Source organism: Neovison vison, chromosome X, assembly GCF_020171115.1.
Source record: "Neovison vison isolate M4711 chromosome X, ASM_NN_V1, whole genome shotgun sequence".
NCBI lineage: Eukaryota > Metazoa > Chordata > Mammalia > Carnivora > Mustelidae > Neogale > Neogale vison.
Window position 1 is genome coordinate 96,258,545 of NC_058105.1, and position 20,249 is coordinate 96,278,793.

General features: G+C 46.3%; 1 protein-coding gene across 1 annotated transcript; it reads left to right on the forward strand.

The window, feature by feature from the left end:
* Positions 1 to 16,315: 16,315 nt before the first annotated feature.
* On the forward strand, positions 16,316 to 16,900 carry LOC122897295 (RNA polymerase II subunit A C-terminal domain phosphatase SSU72-like). Its single transcript, XM_044235483.1, has one exon. The coding sequence runs from the start codon at positions 16,316 to 16,318 to the stop codon at positions 16,898 to 16,900; it is 585 nt and encodes a 194-aa protein (XP_044091418.1).
* Positions 16,901 to 20,249: the final 3,349 nt, after the last annotated feature.

Below are 20,249 nucleotides of genomic sequence, written 5' to 3' on the forward strand. Positions count from 1 at the left end.
GGAGAGGTCGTGGGGCTCGATCTCAGCACCCTAGGATGACGACCTGAGCCAAAGGCAGATGCTCAAACGACTGAGCCATCCAGGTGCCCCAAGAAAAACCATTTTGAGTAATTGCACTAATAAAATTAAAGCCAAAAATGAAATAAGTCTTGGATATACACAAAATGTCAAAATCTGATCAAGAAGGGGATGGCTATGGGACACCTGGGTGGCTCAGTTGGTTAAGCAGCTGCCTTCGGCTCAGGTCATGATCCCAGCATCCTGGGATCGAGTCCCACATCGGGCTCCTTGCTCGGCGGAGAGCCTGCTTCTCCCTCTGCCTCTGCCTGCCATTCTGTCTGCCTGTGCTTGCTCTCTCTCCCTCTCTCTCCCTGATAAATAAATTAAATCTTTATTTAAAAAAAAAAAAAAAAAAAGAAGGGGATGGCTAATTCCAGGCCCCCAAGTCTGAAGAGACTGAAATGGTAGTCAACGACACCTAATAGGAGAAGTTATTTGCAAATAACATATCCAATAAGGAGTTAGTGTCCAAAACATACAAAGAACTCATATAGCTCAACACTCCAAAAAACAAATAATCGAATTTAAAAATGGGCAGAAGACACAAACAGACGTTTCTCCAAAGAAGACATCCAGATGGCCAACAGACACATGAAAAGATGTTCATCATCCCTCCTCATCAGGGAAATACAAATCAAAACCACGATAAGCTATCACCTCACACCTGTCAGAACGGCTAAAATCAACACCATGAGAAACAACAGGTGTTGGCAAGGATGTGGAAAGAAAGGAACTCGAGCACACTGTTGGTGGGAATGCAAACAGGGGCAGCCACTGTGGAAAACACTATGGAGGTTCCTCAAAAAGTTAAAAATAGAGCTACCTGATGACCCAGAAATTGCCCTACTGGGTATTTACCCAAAGGATACAAGAACACTCACACAAAGGGATACATGTACCCCTATATTTACTTATTTATTTTTAAATTTTATTTATTTTTTTGACAGAGAGAAAGAGATTACAAGTAGGCAGAGAGGCAGGCAGAGAGAGGGAGAAGCAGGTTCCCCACTGAGCAGAGAGCCTGATGTGGGGCTCGATCCCAGGACCCTAAGATCATGACCTGAGCTGAAGGCAGAGAGGCTTAACCCACTGAGCCACACAGGTGCCCCAATGTACCCTTATATTTCTAGCAGCATTATTCACAATAACCAAACTGTGGAACCAGCCCAAGTGTCCAGTGATAGATGAATGGATAAAGAAGTGGTGTGTGTGTGTATAAATACATATAACAGAATATTACTCAGCCATAAAAAAGAATGAAATCTTGTCTTTTGCGAAAACATGGATGGTGCGAGACAGTGTAACGCTAAGTGAAGTAAGTCAGAGAAAAACAAACACCATGTGATTACACTCATACATGGAATTTAAGAAACAAACAAAAGAAATAAGCAAAGGGAAAAAAATAAGAGAGCGAGACAAAGCAAGAAATAGACTCCCAATTACAGAGAACTGATGTTTACCAAGGCAGGAGGTGGATGGGGAACGGGTAAAACAGTGATGGGGACTGAGAAGGGCCCTTGTAATGAGCACTGGGGGACGTATGGAAGTGTTGAATCACCATATTGTACACCTGAAACTAGTATTGCACTGTATGTTAACTATACTGGAATTAAAATAGAAACTTTAAAAAATCGTAGTATAGTTGTGCAGTGGAATACACACAGCAACAAGAAGGAACACACTAGAACTAGACACCACAAAATGGATAAATCTGATAAACATGAGAGTGAAAAATGGGCGACACGAAAGTACATAAAATATGATTCCATTTATAGGAAGCGTGCGCACACACAAAAGCAAAATGAATCTAGTGTGATGGGTTGTGAACGGAAAGGGGCAAGAGAAACTGTTCAGTGTGGTTTTCACTTTTGGAAAGTCATCCAGTCATTTATGATTTGAGAACTTTTATGCCATACTTAAATAAAAAGTTCAAACAAATTCTAATTAGATGTGTGTGTATATATATATATATATATATATATATATACTTTTTTTTTTTTTTTTTTTTTTCAAACAACCTGTGCTTACATGACAGCCAAGGCTTTGGAGCTCGCCTATGTGGAGGGGAGGGAAAACAATGGCACGTCACCTGTGAAAAATTAAATGGGGCCCCTGGGTAGCTCAGTGGGTTAAGCCACTGCCTTCGGCTCAGGTCATGATCTCAGGGTCCTGGGATCAAGTCCCTAATCAGGCTCTCTGCTCGGCAGGGAGCCTGCTTCCCTCTCTCTCTTTCTCTCTGCCTGCCTCTCCGTCTACTTGTGATCTCTCTCTGTCAAATAAATAAATAAAATCTTTAAAAAAAAAAAATTAAAACTGGGTCCCAATCTGGGGCACCTGACTGGCTCGGTTGGTATAGCATGTGACTCCTGATCTGGGGGTTGTAAACCCTACACTGGGTGTAGAGATTACTTAAAAATAAAATCTTAAAAAAAAACTGGGTCCCCATCTGACACTACCTGTGAGTGAGGACCCATTGGATTAAGAACCGGTGATATTGTGATTTATAAGAAATAAATATTTGGTCATTCAGATGACCAAAAGATTTTTCATATATATTTGGTCTTCCTCCATAGTTCTGGGTTCACCACTGCTCCTAAAACCCTTGGAATTTCCTGAGAGCCGTAAAGGTGTCTTTTGTTATGTTAATGAAGTGACTGCTGGAAACCCCTTAGGTAACCTAAGGATGGGGGCTGGTTGCCAGGGGAACCAACCAAGATTAGATAGTTGGAACTTTCAGTCCCACCCACTGATTTCTGGCGAGGGGAGGGGGGCTGGAGGTTGAGTTCAATCTCCAATGGTCAGTGATTTAATCAATTGCACCTCCGTAATGAAACCTCCATAAACCCCTAAAAGATGGGGTTGGGAGAGCTTCCAGGTTGGGGAGCATGCAGAGATGTGGGGAGAATGGTGGGCCTGGAGAGGGCAGGGAAGCTTCTCATTCTTTCCCCAGACCATGCCCTGTGCATCTCTTCCATCTGGCTGTTCTTGAGTTCTATCCTTTTGTAATAAACCCGCCATTCAGTGTGTAAAATGTTTCCCAGAGTTCTGTGAGCCGTGAATTAATCAAACCCGAGGAGGAAGTCATAGGAACTTCCAATCTCTAGCCAGTAGGTCAGAAGCACAGGTGACAGCCTCGAATTGGAACTGGTGTCTAAAGTTGGGGGTTGTTGGGGGAGACTGTCTTGTAGGACTGATCACTTACCATGTGGGATCTGATGGTGTCTCTGGGTAGATCATATCACGAATGAGTTGAATTGCAGGACACCGAGCTGGTGGTAGAGAATTAAGTGGTTTGGGGAAAACCACACGTTTGATGACTGGAAGTGTCAGAAGTGCTCTATGTCTAAGGGAACCGACAGGGAAGAAAACACACAACAAGGAAGAAGTGGGTTCTTCCCCACACAGTGGAGAGCTGAGGTCTTTCCGGTTTAGTGGGTGTCAGAGAGGTGGTATGTGCTAGAATAGCTCCAGCTCACAGAAGCATGTGGTGTGGAAAGAGGAAGGAGGAAAGGGTGAAGGATAAGGAACCTTTGATTCCTGTATGGCCCCATGCTCACCCACAGTGTGAGCAGCATAAAGGTAAGAAGTTAGCAGAATTTAGAGATGGAGCCAAGTCTGGGGAGTTGGTTCACCAGCTGCATCAGGAAACACAAACTGATAAGAAAAAGGCAAATATTCAATGCCTTGGTCACTGTGATCTGTAACAGCTAAAGTAGAAGACAAGGCTGGGGCAGACTTCGAGGCTAGTCCAAACTCAGATTTTGGTGAGTATGAGCTTTAGCCACTAGCTCCAAAGCTTTCCCCCAAGAGAAAATGTGTGCACGGACCACTGAGCGTGCTTCTAAGACCTCTGATCACCAAGAATGTAGCCAGCATTGGGGGGAGGACAAAACTGAGAAGGTGAAATGTGAAAGGGTTGTTTTCATTTCAGATCAGTATCATCAGCTTCCTGAGGAAGCTTCACCGATGGAAGTTGGGGGAGTAACCGATCGGGGGGCGGTGTCTCTGGTCTGAATGCCAGTAGGTGGAAGAGCATGTCTGGGTGGCCGTGGGACCAACCGATCACTGTGGAACAATCGCACTTGGCTGTTAATGATCCAGACATTCACAAGGGAACAGCCCGCCTGGTAGATGGATAAGAGCCACCCTAAGGTTTTTTAATCCCTAGAAAGGGAACTGTCTTTAACCCCCATCAATGCCAAGTGGAAGACCCCAATGAAACAGCCGATATGCTTCCTAGGCAAGGCGTATAGGGCTGACTTTTTGACCACCACGATATTAACCACCAGCCTAATAGGCCCCTGACCCAGGTCAGGGTAAATGCCTCAGGGTGGAGGGGGGGCTTTTACAGGGGCTCCCCATGTAACCTCTTTGTTGCAAAACCAAAGGTCAGATCTGGCAGCCACTTCAAATTTGCAGTCTCAGCTGCCCCTCAGGGGTCTTACAGATGCTAATAGAAACCTTAGGTTAATTAACAAGCCAATGGGGAGAGGCCTGAAACAGTCCAGAGAGGCTTCCCAACAAGGTGGAAAGTTTTAAACAGTTACTAAGAAATAAGGTGAATAAAGGGAATATTGATAGGAGCGAAGAAACAAAGAGGAAACAGGAAGGGAAGAGTCACCCAGCAGGTGGAAATCTTTAGATGGTTATTAAGAAATGGGTGAACTGGGTTTTCTTATTCTTTTCTTTTCTTTTTTCTTTCTTTTTTTTTTTTTTAGGATGGATGGATAGATAAAAATTAGTAAATAAATTTAGTATAAATAAAACAAAGTTTTTAATATAGCACTATCTAAGGTTGGTCAGGCCAAAAGGACCCCAGCTGGTTCCCCAAAATTAAAGGGCCTAAAAAACTCCACTCTACCTACCGCAACCTGCAGAAATTTTAAAAGCTGGAAGGTAGAGCTTACAATGAGAGACCTGAACTAAGAAACTGAATGAGATATGTAATATCCATAAATTTAAAATGTATCAATAGAATAGACAAACACTGTGGTATATTCGTACAATAGAATAGTACTCAGCGATGAAAAGAAACAAACTTGATAACGTGCAGTAACACTTGTGAATCTCAAAAATGTTAGACTGAACAAAAGCCAGACACAAGAGAGTATGCCAGGTGATTTTACACCTATGAAATTCTAGAATAGGCAAAACTGATACCTGGTTGGAGAAAGCAGATTAGCATTGCTTAGGGAGGGGGCTGACAGCAAACAGGCACAAGGGAGCTTTTCCCGCTGATGGAAGTGATCAGTATGTCGATTACTGCGTGGTTATGGGGGTATATACATATATTTGTCAAAACTCATAGAAATGTACACTTATAATAGGAACTTCTTGTTTTATAGGAACATTTTTGCATGTAAATTATCCCCCCAAAAAGTTGATTTTTAAAAGTTAAAGAAAGAGAGGGGCGCCTGGCTGGTTCAGTTGGTGGAGCATGAGACTCTTGATCTCCAGATTGTGAGTTCAAGTTCCACACTGGGTGTAAGGTGATGTGGCAAACAAAGGCAGAAGAAAAATTATTAATTTCCTTACTACCGATAGCCCACTGACTTGTCCTTGAAACAGGCAGAGTGACAACTGCCTCAATGTTAATACTTGGCTAAGGGCAAAGGCAATCTTAGGCCAACCCCCAGGACCCTGTAAGTCTACTTTAACATATAAAAACTCCTTTAGAAATTTCCTTTATCTCTATACCCCAAAGATAAGTGTTGGCAATCATCCTCCAAGCACATGGCCCACTGATACACATCTGAAGGGTCTCATGACTCAGGTTTTCTTAGACAGTAATAAATGACCTTTTCCCAATGATAGCTAGCCCCCTCAAGGTCCTGGAAACCTTGCTTCTAAAATCCCTTAGAGAATTCCTCTATCCCTAACCCCCTCCCAACTTGAAAGTATGTAATGGGCCACTCCTCGTGACCCTGGTGCAGCTCTTTCTGCCCACGGGGCCTCCATGCTTTAATAAAATCACCTTTTTGCACCAAAGACATCTCAAGAATTCTTTCTTGGTTGTTGGCTTCGAATCCTAATGTATTTCCCACATCATAAAGATTACTTAAAAATAAAATCTTCAGGGGCATGCTCAGTTGGTTGGGCGACTGCCTTTGGCTCGGGTCACCATCCTGGAGTCCAGGGATCGAGTCCTACATCGGGCTCCCTGCTTGGTGGAGAGTCTGCTTCTCCCTCTGACCCTCTCGCTTCTCATGCTCTCTCTCTCTCTCTCTCATTCTCTCTCTCTCAAATAAATAAATAAAATCTTAAAAAAAAAAAAAAAAGCCTCTGCCTTCAAATCGGGTCATGATCTCAGGGTCCTGGGATAAAGCCCTTCGTTGGGCTCCCTGCTCAATGAGGAGTCTGCTTCTCCCTCTGCCTCTCCCCCATTCTCATGCACATGCTCTCTCTCTCTCAAATAAATAAAATCTTTATTTTTAAAGGAATAGATAAATTAAAAATAACAGTAACATAAATACTTGGTCCAGTACCCTTGAATAAGTTACAAGGGTTCACTGTCTTGAACTAATCAATGTTAATGTGAACAGCTGCAAGCCCTGCCGCTACCACCACCAACTTCACCTCCACCACCACCACTACCATCACCTCCATAATCATCACCTCCACCTCCACCATCACCACCATCACCATCATCATCACTTCTATCATCATCACCCCCATCACCATCTCCCTCATCACCACCACCACCATCACTTCCATCATCAACACTTCCATCATCACCACCACCATCAATTCCATCCTTATTACCTCCAACATTATCACCCCCATCACCATTATGACCTCCATCATCACCACCACTTCCATCATCATCACTTCCATCATCACCACCACCATCTCTTCCATCATCATCATCACTTCCATCAGCACCCCCATCACCATCACTACTTCCATTATCATTTCCATCATCACTTCCATCATCATCATCACCACCATTACTTCCCATCCTCATCATAACCATTACTTCCATCATCATTGCATCCAAAATCATCACACCCACCACCATCACCACCTCCATCATCACCATCACCTCCATCATCACCACCATCATCATTTCCACCATCATCATCCCATCATCACCACCACCATCACTTCCATCATCATTACCTCCAACATCATCACCCCCATCACAATCATCACCTCCATCATCACCACCACTTCCACCATCATCACCACCACCATTACCTATAGCACTGCCATACTTTCCATCACCACCATCACTCTTACCAGCAGCACTATTTCATATTGAATGACAACTATAAGCCTGACACTGTGCTAGGTATTTACATATATTATCTTTCTTTTTTTAAAGGATTTTATTTATTTGACAGAGAGCAAGAGAGAGAGTGCAGGGGGAGGGGGAAGGGAGAAGCAGACTCCCTGCTGAGCAGAGAGCAGGATGCAGGGCTCCAACACAGGACCCCAGGATCATGACCTGAGCCGAAGGCAGACACCTAACTGACTGAGCTACCCAGGCGCCCCTACCTTTAATTCTTAAAACAACCGCAAGAGGTAGATGGTGTAACTTTCATTTTGATATGGGAAAATTGCTAATCAGAGAGATTACCAAGTCACCCTAGAACACTGCTGGTAGACAAAGTCTCAGGGTCTGGCTCCAGCCTGATAGACTTGAAAACTGTGGTGTCTCAGGTGCACCATGAACCTGCCCTCCATCCCCTTGAATCTTCCAGGTGAGCACAGGCAGTGCCAGGCCACAGCTAGAACGATGGGGCTGGTTCTGCAAATGTGAAGTCGGAGCTCCACCTGCCCTGAGATCCCACCAGCAAGGTCTCCTGCCTTTGACCCCAAATCTGCTCCTTTAATTGCTGTTCCACCTGGAGCTGGGGCATCAGTAATAGGGCCTAGCCTTGGGTCGCTCTGCATGCCCAGAGTTCAAGTTTATCAAGAGGTTCTGTCAGGTCAACCTGCATGCATTGCCAAAACATATGTAGTTCTTGAACACTGAAGACCCTCCCAGTGCTCCTGACCTTGTCTCTGATGTTTCCATTTCTGAACAAGGCCCAAGCCCTCTGACTCCAAGCCCTGTGTCCTCCGCTTCACCCAACAGCTACTTCCCTATGACGCAGAACACAATTTCTGGGGCACAGACTGACACTGAACAGTAGTGAGCAGAAGCTTTGAAGCCAGAGGTGAGATTAAGTTTGGGCTGGCTAGCCTTGGGCGAGTTTCTTAACCTCTCTGAATGTTAAAAGGAAAATGAGATCAGCCACCAGTGGGAAAAGGAAATGAAGGCCATGAGCAAATAAACAGCATTCAGGGGACCTATTTAGAAGAGGGAAGCAAAATGGCGTCACCTTATGTAAACTTAGACATAACCAGCTCCTCAGGGGTCTGTTTAAGAAAGAATGCGCTGGCAGAAGGGTTTTACTCCACAATTAAAAGGGAGCTCAGGGGCGCCTGGGTGGCTCAGTGGGTTAAAGCCTCTGCCTTTGGCTCAGGTCATGATCCCAGGGTCCTGGGATCAGGCCCCACATTGGGCTCTCTGCTCAGCAGGGAGCCTGCTTCCCCCCCCCCACTTGTGATCTCTCTGTCAAATAACTAAATAAAATCTTTTAAAAAAGGGGGGAGGGAGCTCAGAGAGGCCACATGTGATTTAGAATAGGCATTGCTCCAAGAAGCAAACCCCCTGACCTCCAAATCACGTGGGCTTGTCCAGGGAGGTAGATGGGAATGGATAATTCCAGCACAGAACCTAAAACTACCTCACCCTTCTGTCTTAACTGTGCCACGCTCACCAAGTGAAACTCTGCCCTGTGGGGCTTCCCTTCTTGCTTTGCTAGAAGTAGGGCTGCCAGATTTTGCAAATAAAATACAAGTACTTATACTAAATTATTATTCACTGTAGTGCAGTCAGTAGAGCCTGTGACTCTGGATCTCAGGGTTGTGGGTTTGAGCCTTACATCGGGCATGGAGCCTACCTTAAAAATCATAAATAAACAGCATTTTAAAAACCCTGAACTTAGTATGATATCTGCATTTTGTTTTTGAAATACTTGTACCTGAGCATTGTGGTATTACGCCAGGGTTAGCTAATGCTTCAATCCTATGGGCAGCCTTTGGCCTCTCATCGAAAGTCCCCCTCCAGCTCAGCAGCTAGCTGGGCCTCACCAAGGCCACGTCCAGATGCAAGATCACAAGGGCTTCATCAGTACCTGAGGTTTTGCTAATTAGCAAAATGAGAGTCAGAAATGGGCTTTCATGGATGAAATCGGTAGCTTGTTCATTAGCGTGATGAAAGGCAGAAATAGGTTCTTGGTGAAATTCAGGGACTCCAGGACCTATGGATTTGCTTAAATATGTTCGAGGTGTTCTCTACCTGCACATGAAGAGGTGATCAGACACCAGCAAGGCTTCCAGCCTGTAACCTCTGAGATGGCACCTACAGTTTCAGTCCAACCTTGAGTTTTGGAGGATTTCTTGTTCCTTGATACTTCCAGAATGTTCCATCTGCCTGGAGCGGTCTTCTTATGCAAGCAGTAAGCTGAGAGCTGGGACTTCCTTGAGCCTAGAGAACAGGTTGCAGGGACTTTTTCTGTGCCTGGTTGCTAACGAATGCATGTTTAATAAATGCATGAGACACAATTTGGCTAGAGACTTGCTTTTCTGTGAACCAGTAACAAGGTTGCAGGGGAAGGGGTCAGCTCACCCTCACTCATCTCAAACTTGCTTGGAGATGTCGGTTATTGAGATACTGGGTCTAAACCCGCCCTCTCCCCGGCCCTCCCCACCCCCTCAACTCACCCTTACCTCCACCCCCATCTTTGTGGTACTGGGGCTCTACAAACCACATTTCTGCTCAGCCAGGGGCTCCCAGTTGGGCTCTGCCCATAGGAGGTGTTAGAGGAAGATTCAAAGCTAGAGGAAGGAGTTGGGACTTACTTCTTCCTTCGCCGGGTGACTGGCTTCCTGTTGGCTTCCTGGTCCTGGGAATAGCATCCTCCACGTTTCTTCACAGCATTTCCTTCCGGCAACAGCAACTGAATCTACTGTGTGGTTTTTCTGACTCCTACAGACACAGCCAGCATCCTTTCCTCGGGGATCTGGGCCCCACCTCAGTGAGGCCCCCAGCTCTGAGCTCAGACACCAGCATCAGCTGGCAGGTGCCCTTTCCTGGGGCATCTGATTTTCAGCCCTGTGTGATTCCCCCTCCAAGCTTCTGTGTTTTAATAATTCCATCCCCCCTGCTTTGTTTCCCTACCAGTGGTAGCTGCTGTATGAGATTACTGCCTCCATGATGCCTTAGAGCTCCCTTTTCAGTCTTCTGGGTTCTTCGGTGACCAAACCTAGCTAAATATTTGGTGATTATACCTAACTAAATAGTCTGTGTATGAAATTCTCTCCGTTAAAGTAACTGGTGTGGTTTCTGTCTCCTGCCTGAAGACTATATGCTACTTTCCAGAAAGAACTTTAGGGTTATGCATGACCGGCCGGGCTCAGGTCAGCACTCAATAAATATGCAAGGAAAAATAACTGAATAAAGGACTGCCTTTCTCACTATAAATTAACAATGACTTTCCAGGGTTTTTAGACCAATCTCATGTGATTTTAATTACTGCGAGTCAGTCCCCAGAGCCCTCTTGCTTCAGAACGAGAGTAACAGTCAGATCTAAAAAAAAAAAAAAAAAAAACAAAAGATTTTAAAATATAAGATATCAAGTGCCCAAGCGGGTGCCATAGCAGGGGTGAGGGCACCCACTATAGTCCTCCCGCCAGCTACTTCCAGAGTCAAATCAGCTCTGTCCTGGAGACTTCTCCCCTAACCTGAAAGTCCCCTTCCCTCTGGCCCACACATGCAGCTCTTTGCTGATCTCATTCTCCTCCAAGTTCAGAACCACCTGGGCTGTCGCAGGGCAAGCTAAGAAGCCCCTTTCTTCCCCAAGCCCCCACCCCATCCGCACACACATAGTAACAGCTACCAATACTTCACATCCCCGGGAGGCCCCGCTCCGACAGGGGCAAGAGCTGGTGGCCAATGGAGAGGCTGCCCACACTGGGCCCAGGTTTGAAACAATCGTTCCAGAGCCAGCTAAGGCCCTAGTCCCTGTCCTGACCTCTGCCTTGTTCCAGAGAGCTGTTTCCACCTTGGCCCCTGCATTTGAGGTTTCCGCCTTTGCTGGACGAACATTCTGTCATCCCTTGGGCAACGATGATTCAGGAGGGCTATGTACATACAGGGCCTTGTGTGATTGCCAGGGGGGTGGGGTGGGACGACAAAGCTGCACTGTTGCTGTCCCCATGGAACTCACAGCAAGAGCAAAGTCAGAGAGAAGCGTAGAAGAGGAGCAGCCATCACACTGGAAGAGGTGAGGAGGTCAAGGAAATTTCCTGTTCTTTACTGTGGCCAATGTTGGTGCTGCCTCTTGACTCCCCACCCCCATACCTCTGTACTGTTTTTGAGCACCCCCTGGCCTCAATGAGCTTTTGCTGCTAATAACCAGTACCTATCTGGTTTTTTAGAGGGCCTGCCCGTGGGCTCCTGGAGCAGCTTTCTGAAAGAGATCTGGAAATGGCTGGAAATGAAAAGCGCTGATAGGATGTTGGGGCAGGGCTGCGGGTGCCACACTTAGATCAAGCACTTTAGTCCTGTGGGCAAGACTGACCCTCAGGAAACAGCCTGGCAAGTATAATGATGCGCATGCTTTGAACCACAAAGAAGGTGGCCTTAATCTGAGAAGCCTCCTCAAGGAGGTAGCCTCAGGCATAAACTGAGTCTTACAAAGGCAGCAATGTGTTGACCTATAAGAAGGAGCCAGGAGAGAGCCCCTGAGGCTTTGATAGCTGGGATGCTTCAGGAGTTTTCAAGTCATCCAGGGTGGCTGGAGCATAGCCAGCATGTGAATGAAGAGGAATGGTGATGAGGCAGGGAGGAAAAAGTGGTACTAGATCACACAGAGCCTGAAGGAGGCTTTCTACTTCCTGTAAAAGGACTGGGGAGACTTACTAGGGTTTTACTGCTAGGTTCTAAGCACAGGAGTATCCTGAATTGTATAAACTTCCCATAGAAATCACTGTGGCCACAGAGCAGAGAATGGATTCCAGGGGACAGGACTGAGGGCAGGGTCAGGGAGCCCTGGAGAGAAATTATAAAGGCTGAACACAGGAAAGTGGCCATAGGGAGAGAGAAGGTGACAGAATGAAGAGATGAAGCATGGAGAGGTCTAGTGGCTAACAGGATGGGGAGCACTAGGCAGGCGTCTATGCCAGTCTTCCTCATCCTACCTTTAATCATACCTCTCAACTTCCTACCACACTTGGAAGGAATGCTCATCTGGAGCCAGGATAGGACAAGACCTTTGTAGTCTCTAGCAAAATCACACCATAAACTGGGAGTGGGGAATAGAGATGCAAGTACCAGGCCTATGTTATTACCCTGAGAGAGTTCTACGCCCAAAGTCAAATGGCCCCAAGTTTGTATTTATATATTTTTTTATTATTATTATTTTTTTTATTTAAGATTTTATTTATTTGACAGAGAGGTCACAAACAGGCAGAGAGAGAGGGGGAGGCAGGCTCCCTACTGAGCAGAGAGCCAGATGCGGGGCTCGATCCCAGGACCCTGAGATCATGACCTGAGCTGAAGGCCGAGGCTTAACCCACTGAGCCACCTAGGCGCCCCTAAAGTTTGTATTTAAATCAAATTTCTTTCTTTCTTTCTTTAGATGTTATTTATTTGAGCGAGAGGAGAGGAGAGGAGAGTAAGAGTGTGCACAAGCAGAGGGAGAGGCAGAGGGAGAGGGAGAAGCAGACTCCCTGCTGAGCAGGGAGCCCGATGCAGGACTCCATCCCAGGACCCAGATATCACGACCTGAGTCAAAGGCAGACGCTTAACTGACTGAGTCACCCAGTTGCCCCTTAAATCAAAGTTCATTAAGAAGATATACCACCACATATTTGCCAGGGCACTCAAAATGTTAGATTACTGGGGTGCCTGGATGGTTCAGTCGGTTAAACGTCTACGTTATGCTCAGGTCATGATCCCCGGGTCCTAGGATGGAGCCTGCATCAGGCTCCCTGCTCAGTGGGGAGTCTGCTTCTCCCTCTGTCCCTCCAGCCCCACTCATGCTCTCTTTCTTTTTCTCTCTCACATGCATGCAAAAATAAATAAAGAGGGTTGCCGGGGGGAGCGGGGTAGGGAGAGGGTGGTGGGGTTATGGACATTGGGGAGGGTATGTGCTATGGTGAGTGCTGTGAAGTGTGTAAACCTGGCAATTCACAGTCCTGTACCCCTGGGGCTAATAATACATTATATGTTAATTTTAAAAATTTAAAAATAAATAAATAAATAAATATTTTCTTTCTTTTTTTTTTTTTTAAAGATTTCATTTATTTATTTGACACAGAGAGATAGATCACAAGCAGGCAGAGGCAGGCAGAGAGAGGGGGAAGCAGGCTCCCTACTGAGCAGAGAGCCCGACGCAGGGCTTGATCCCAGGACCCTGAGATCATGACCTGAGCCAAAGGCAGAGGCTTAACCTACTGAGTCACCCAGGCGTCCGATAAATAAAATAAAAATGTTAGATTACTAGCATCTTAAAGGCAAACTTTCCAACTGGAGCTCCCTGTATCATTTAAAAAAAAAACACCTTAGTTTTATTGAGGTGTAACTAACATACTAGTTTCATGTATACAACATGATTCAGTATTTGTACATACTGAGAAATGATCACAACAATAAGTCTAATCAACATCCATAATTACAATTTTTTTCTTGTGATGGGAACTTTTAAGAGACACTCTTTTTTTTTAAAAAAAGATTTTATTTATTTATTTGTCAGAAAGAGAGAGAGAGAGGGAGCACAAGCAGGGAGAGCAGCAGGCAGAGGGAGAAACAGGTTCCCCACGGAGCAAGGAGCCCAATGCAGGACTCAATCCCACGACCCTGAGATCATGATCTGAGCCGAAGGCAGATGCTTAACCGACAGAGCCACCCAGGCGCCCCAAAGAGTGACTCTCTTAACAATTTCCAAATATACAACACAGAACTACTAACTACAGCCATCATGTCATACATTATATCCCCAGGATTAATTCATTTTATAAATGGGTTTGCACCCTTTGGCTCCCTTTCCCCATTTTACACACACACACACACACACACCCATTCCCTACCTCTGGCAACCATCAATCTGTTCTATGTATCTACGTATCAGTATGCTCTATGTATCTATGAATTTGGTTGGGTTTTTTGTTTGTTTGTTTTAAAGATTTTATTTTTAAGTACTATCTACACCAAATGTGGGGCTTGAACTCATAACCAGAGACACAGGCTCTTCTGACCCAGCCAGCCAGGTGCCCCTGGTATTTTTGGTTTTGGTTTTAGAGTCTATTTTCAAGTGAGATCATATGGTATTGGTCTTTCTCTGAGTTAGTTCACTTAGCATGATGCCCATAAGGTCTATCCATGATCAAATGACAAGATTTCATTCTTGCTTATGCTCTAATGATACTCTATTGTGTGTGTGTATACACACACACACACACACACCACATATATCTTATCTGTATCAATATCACAATTTTTTAACCATTCATCCATCAGTGGACACTTACGTTACTTCCGTATCTTGAGCATCGTAAACAATGCTGCAATGAACATGGGGCTGAAGATACCTTTTTGAGTTAGTGTTTTTGTCTTCTTCAGATAAACACCCAAAAGCAGAACTGCTGGATCACATGGTAGTTCTAGGTTTAATTTTTTGAGGAACCTTCTTACTATTTTCCACAGTGGCTGCACCAGATTGCAATTTCATCAACACTGCGCAAGGGTGCCCAGTACCTCAAGCCTCACGCTGTATCATTTTCAGATCCTTTTTCTACATTAACTTTTTGATCCTGAAGCCTTGCCTGAAGTACACTGTTTTGGTTGCTGCTGCTCTTACTTTTTTTTCCTCACAGGTGCCAAAACAACCTTCATCTCATTCAGGTGAGGTAGAAGGGAAGATGGTCATCCTACACAGCGTTCCTGTCTCTCCAATTACAATGGAGTCTCCGGTAAACTCTGACATAGTGTTAAGATTAAGGCCTCAAAGATAAATGCTACCCCGGAAGCTGCATGTGCCCTTTCCACTTACATCCCGTTGGCCAAAACTTGATTTTAGGATTCTACGACCGCATCTACCTGCAAGGGAAGTTGAGAAATGTAAATTTTTAGTTAGGTGGCCATGTATCTAGCTGAGAAATGAACCATTCGAAGAGAACAAAGAAGAGGGGCACCTGGGTGGCTCAGTCAGTCAAGTGTCAGCCTTTGGTTTGGGTCATGATCCCAGAGTCCTAGGATCGAACCCTGCATTGTGCTCCCCGTTCAGCGGGGAGCCTGATTCTTCCTCTCCCTCTGCTGCTCCCCCTGCTTGTACACACTCTCTCTCAGTCTAATAAAAAATAAAAAATTTTAAAAAGAGGACAAACCGGAGAAGGGATGCCATGCAGCAACTGGAAGTCTGTGCTGTATCAGTCAGTTACTGATGCCTAACAAACCATCCCCAAAGTGTGAAGCCTAAAACAGCTATCATTCTATTTCTCACAACTCTGTAAGTCAGGAATTTGGGGCAAGGGGAAGTGGGGTGGGTGCTCCACATTTTGGCTGAGGCTAGAGAACCCAAATACCCACACCATTGATTAAGCAACTGGGGTAATTCAAACAATTGGGGGATGAGTAGGATGTTTGGCCCTGTGTCTTCTCATGGTGATGGCAACATTCACTCACATATCTGGGCAGCTTGGTTCTCCTCCAAGTGAGTTCTCTCTCTCCCACAAGATAGCCTGGGCTTCTTTACAAGGTAGCTGGAAATTCCCTCAAGCAAAAGTGGGACACACAAGGCCTCTTGAGCCCTGGACTCAGACCCCTCCCCCACATCCATGTGACTTCAGTCACATTCTATTTATCAAAAATGTCAAGGCCAACTGAGACTTCAAGAGTAGACCATTCTACCTACTGATCTGCAAAGACAGTTAGCAAAGAGGTGTGAACATTGGGATATACAACTCATTGGGAACTATTTTTTAGAAACTACTACACCCAGCAGTGCGGAAGGCCAAGGGGACGCTGTACGCATGTACGCACCACACGCCTCTCAATGCGCTACGTCAGGGACGCCACAGCCTTGGCGTCACGACTTCCGGACGCCATAGTCGCCATTTTCTAGCAAAGAAACACCGCTGTTAGATGGGAGCTTAGGACCCAACAGCTTAGGACTGTTGTGTCGCAGTTGGTATGGCAGCCGCTATGTCGACGCTGCCGCTGCGAGTGGCAGTGGTGTGCTCGAGCAACCAGAACCGGAGCATGGAAGCGCACAACATCCTCAACAAACGGGGATTCATCGTCCGTTCTTTTGGAACGGGAACCCATGTGAAGCTCCCGGGACCAGCACCCGACAAGCCAAATGTTTACGATTTCAAAACGACCTACGACCAGATGTACAACGACCTCGTTCGCAAGGATAAAGATCTCTACACGCAGAACGGCATTTTACATATGCTGGATAGAAATAAGAGGATCAAGCCCCGCCCAGAAAGGTTCCAGAACTGTAGAGATATTTTCGATCTGATTCTTACCTGTGAAGAGAGAGTGTACGATCAGGTGGTGGAAGATCTGACTTCAAGAGAGCAAGAAACCTGCCAGCCGGTACATGTGATCAACGTGGATATCCAAGACAACCTTGAAGAAGCCACCCTGGGCGCCTTCCTCATCTGCGAGCTTTGCCAGTGCATTCAGCACACCGACGACATAGATAACGACATCGACGAGCTGCTCCAAGAGTTTGAGGAGAAGAGCGGCAGAGCCTTCCTGCACACTGTCTGCTTCTACTAACCGGCCTCACCTGACCTGGCATTGGTTGTACTGCCCACCCTCAAGAAGCCATCTTTTTCAGCTTTCTTTTGTTAGTACTTTGAACTTCTTCGTGTCCATTTTTACTTATTCTGCTGGTGGTGGGTAGTGGTACCCAATAAATGGTACTTATGAAATGAGAAGATACACATCAAGGCTAAACCAACACCAGTCAAGTTTGTTCTCTCCCGCTTTTATTTGTGAGTGGGATGTTGATTATAAAGTTTTTTCCTTTAACAAACAAACAAACAAACAAACAAAAACCAAAAAACAAAAAAACCTTTAAATAAACAGTGGTTTATTTGTCCCGTATCTCTGTGGTTTTCATTGTGGTTTCTCCCCTGTCCCCACCCCCAAACTTTCTGAAATGTACAAAATAATGGGCTTTATCTTATTAGAAAAGAACGTAATTGTCTAGTAAATATAAGCTGCCGGTTAAAAAAAAACCCAAAAAACGACGGGGTGGGGGGTGCAGATGGAGCGCGTCTGGGTGGCTCGGTTAAGTGGTTAAGTGCTTGACTCTTAATTTTAGCCAGGGTCATAATCTCAGGGTGCCGGGATACAGCCCCCATGTGGGGCTCTACTCTGAGCTTAGAAACTGCTTGGGATTTTCTATCCCTCTCCTCTGCCTCTTCCCCTCCTCCCCTATTGTGTGCTGTCTCTCTTAAAAAAATAATCTACCAAAACTGCCACTGGGGGTGTATTAGTCAGCTTGGGCTGCGATAAGAAAATAGCATGGAGGGGGGCACGGGTAGGGGGCACAAGTCAGGAGGGGGCAGTGAGGAAGAGGGGAGAAGGTAGGAGGAGACATGGAGGGAGGGGCAAGGTGGGGTAGGGGCAGCAGGAGAAGCAGGGGAGCCAGAGGCGAGTGGGAGTCAGATGGGGAGGGGGGGGAGCAAGGGTAGTAGGGAGGGAGGGGGGAGCAGGAGGTAGCGGGGGGGGGGGACGGCAGACGTGGGGGTAGGGTGCAGGGGCCGGTGGGAGTGTGAGTCAGGACAAGGGAGGGGGTGAGAGGGCCAGGGGGAGGGAGAGGTGAGAGGGGAACAAGGGGATGGCCAGGTGCAAGGGAGAGGGGAGCAGGGGAAGGGGGAGAGGGGCAGTATCGGTGCGGGGGCGGGGGGAGGCGGACGGGGCCATGGGGGAGGGGAGCGGAAGGAGCAGTGTAGGGGGCACAGATTGCAAGAGGGGAGGCAGAAGGGGTTGGAAGGCAGATGGGGGGACAAGGGGGCGGGTGGGGGACATGGGCTGCGGTAGGGGAGAGGTCTGTCAGGGGGAGGGGCAAAGGGGGCAGGGAGAGGGGGGCAACAGACATAGGGTTAGGGGGCACAGGGTGGGAGGGGGCAGGCGGAGGAGGGGTGAGAGGGGTGACAGGGAGAGGGGGCAGCAGGGGGAAGGGGGTGGGGGAGGGAGGAGGCAGGGGTGGAGGGGAGTGGTGGGGGAGGGGTGAGGGGAGGGCCTAGGGCTTAACAACAGAAATTTATTTCCTCAGAGTTCTGGAGGCTGAAAGTCCAAAATCAACATTCAGGCAGGGCTGATTTCCCATGAGGCCTCTCTCTTTGACTTGCAGAGGGCCACCTTCTCCTGTGTACACATGTGGCCTTTCCTCTTGTGGTGCTGTGTTTTATAACAAGAAATACATATTTGGGGACGCCTGGGTGGCTCAGTGGGTTAAGTGTCTGCCTTTGGCTCAGGTCATGATCCCACGTCCTGGGGTCCAGCCCCACACTGGGCTCCCTGCTCAGCGGGGATCCTGCTCCTCCCTCTGCCCTTCACCCTGCTTGCGTTTGCTCTCACACTCTCTCTCTCTCTCAGATACATAAATAAGATCTTAAAATTTTACATATATATATATATATATATATATATATATATAAAATTTTTTTTTTTTTTAAATCTCCATTCCCATTTCTGGCATAGAGCTCCTAAAACTACCAGAGTTTTCTAAGTCAGGAGAGCCATAAAGCTGTCCTTTTTTAGGTTACCAAGGTGATTTTGGGACTCCATTTAAGGATGGGGGGCTGGTTGCCAGGGCACCCAATCCTGTGATTGGAAGGTTGGAATGTTCAGCTCCCCTTCAGGCCCAACCTCACTAAGGGGGGGAGGGGCTGGAGGGTCAATCAATTGTCAATGGCCACCAATTTAATCAATCTTGCCTAAGTAATGAAGCCTCCATAAAAACCCAAACGGACAAGGTTTGGAGAGCTTCCAGGCTGGAGAATCAGAATACACCAGGTGCCACTGTATGAGGCCCCAGACTCCACAGGGATAGAAGCTCCTTTCTTTGGGATCTCACCTTATGTATCTCTTCATTGGCTGTTGATTTGCTTACTTTAGTATGCATTGTAACGAACCAGCAATCTAATAAATAAAATATCTGAGGTCTGCGAGCGGCTCTGGCAAATTAACTGAACCCAAAGAGGAGGCTGGAGCCTCCAACCTATAGCCAGTTGGCCACCTACACAGGTGACAGCTGGGCTTGTGAGTGGCGGCTGGGGGGGGGTGGGGGCAGTTCTGTGGGACAGAACCCTTCACCTGTGGGATCCAGTACTATCTCCAGATAATGTCAGAATAGAGTTGAACCGTAGGACACTAAGCAGGTGTCTAAGAGCTGCTTGGTGGTGTGGGGGGAAACCCATATGCTGTAACTGGTGACCAGAATCCTTACCTCTGTGCTTACATGTCCTTTGTGTCTCCTCCTCTTCTTATAAGAACACCAGTCAGATTAGATTAAGGCTCCATCCATTCACCTCATTTAAACTTAATTACCTCTTTAAAGGCCCCATCTCCAAATACAGTCACAGTGGGGGCTAGGGTTTCAACATATGAATCTGAGGAGGACACGATCCAGTTGATAATGGGGGTACTATATTAAGTTTGATCAATTATTTATGACACTGATAATTTCCTTTTGAATTCCAGCAAATAAATACTGGTGACTTGGTTTGGTTATTGATGTACATTTGAGAGATTTGAAAGAAACCAGAAATTTAACATATTTTTACACCTTTTCTGAAGAAATCTCTCTCTTAAAAAAAAAAATGTAGTAGCCTACTTAGATGTAGAAATGCTGGAAAGAGCACCCTTGTAACAACAACAAAGTCTGGATAATTTGAAAATCGCACTCTCCTTGAACTCATCAGAGAGCTGAGGTCACAGGGCACCCAAATGACCTGATCCTTAAGGAGAGACAGGTGGCTTGGTGAGATAAGGTGAGGTAAGAGTGAGCATTTGTTTGCCTGGGGCAGATGCCACTGTACACTGGAAAAAGGGGACAGAGTTGACAATGTGTAAGATCAGATGAGCAGGAGGTAGGGGAGCAAGATGGGAGAGG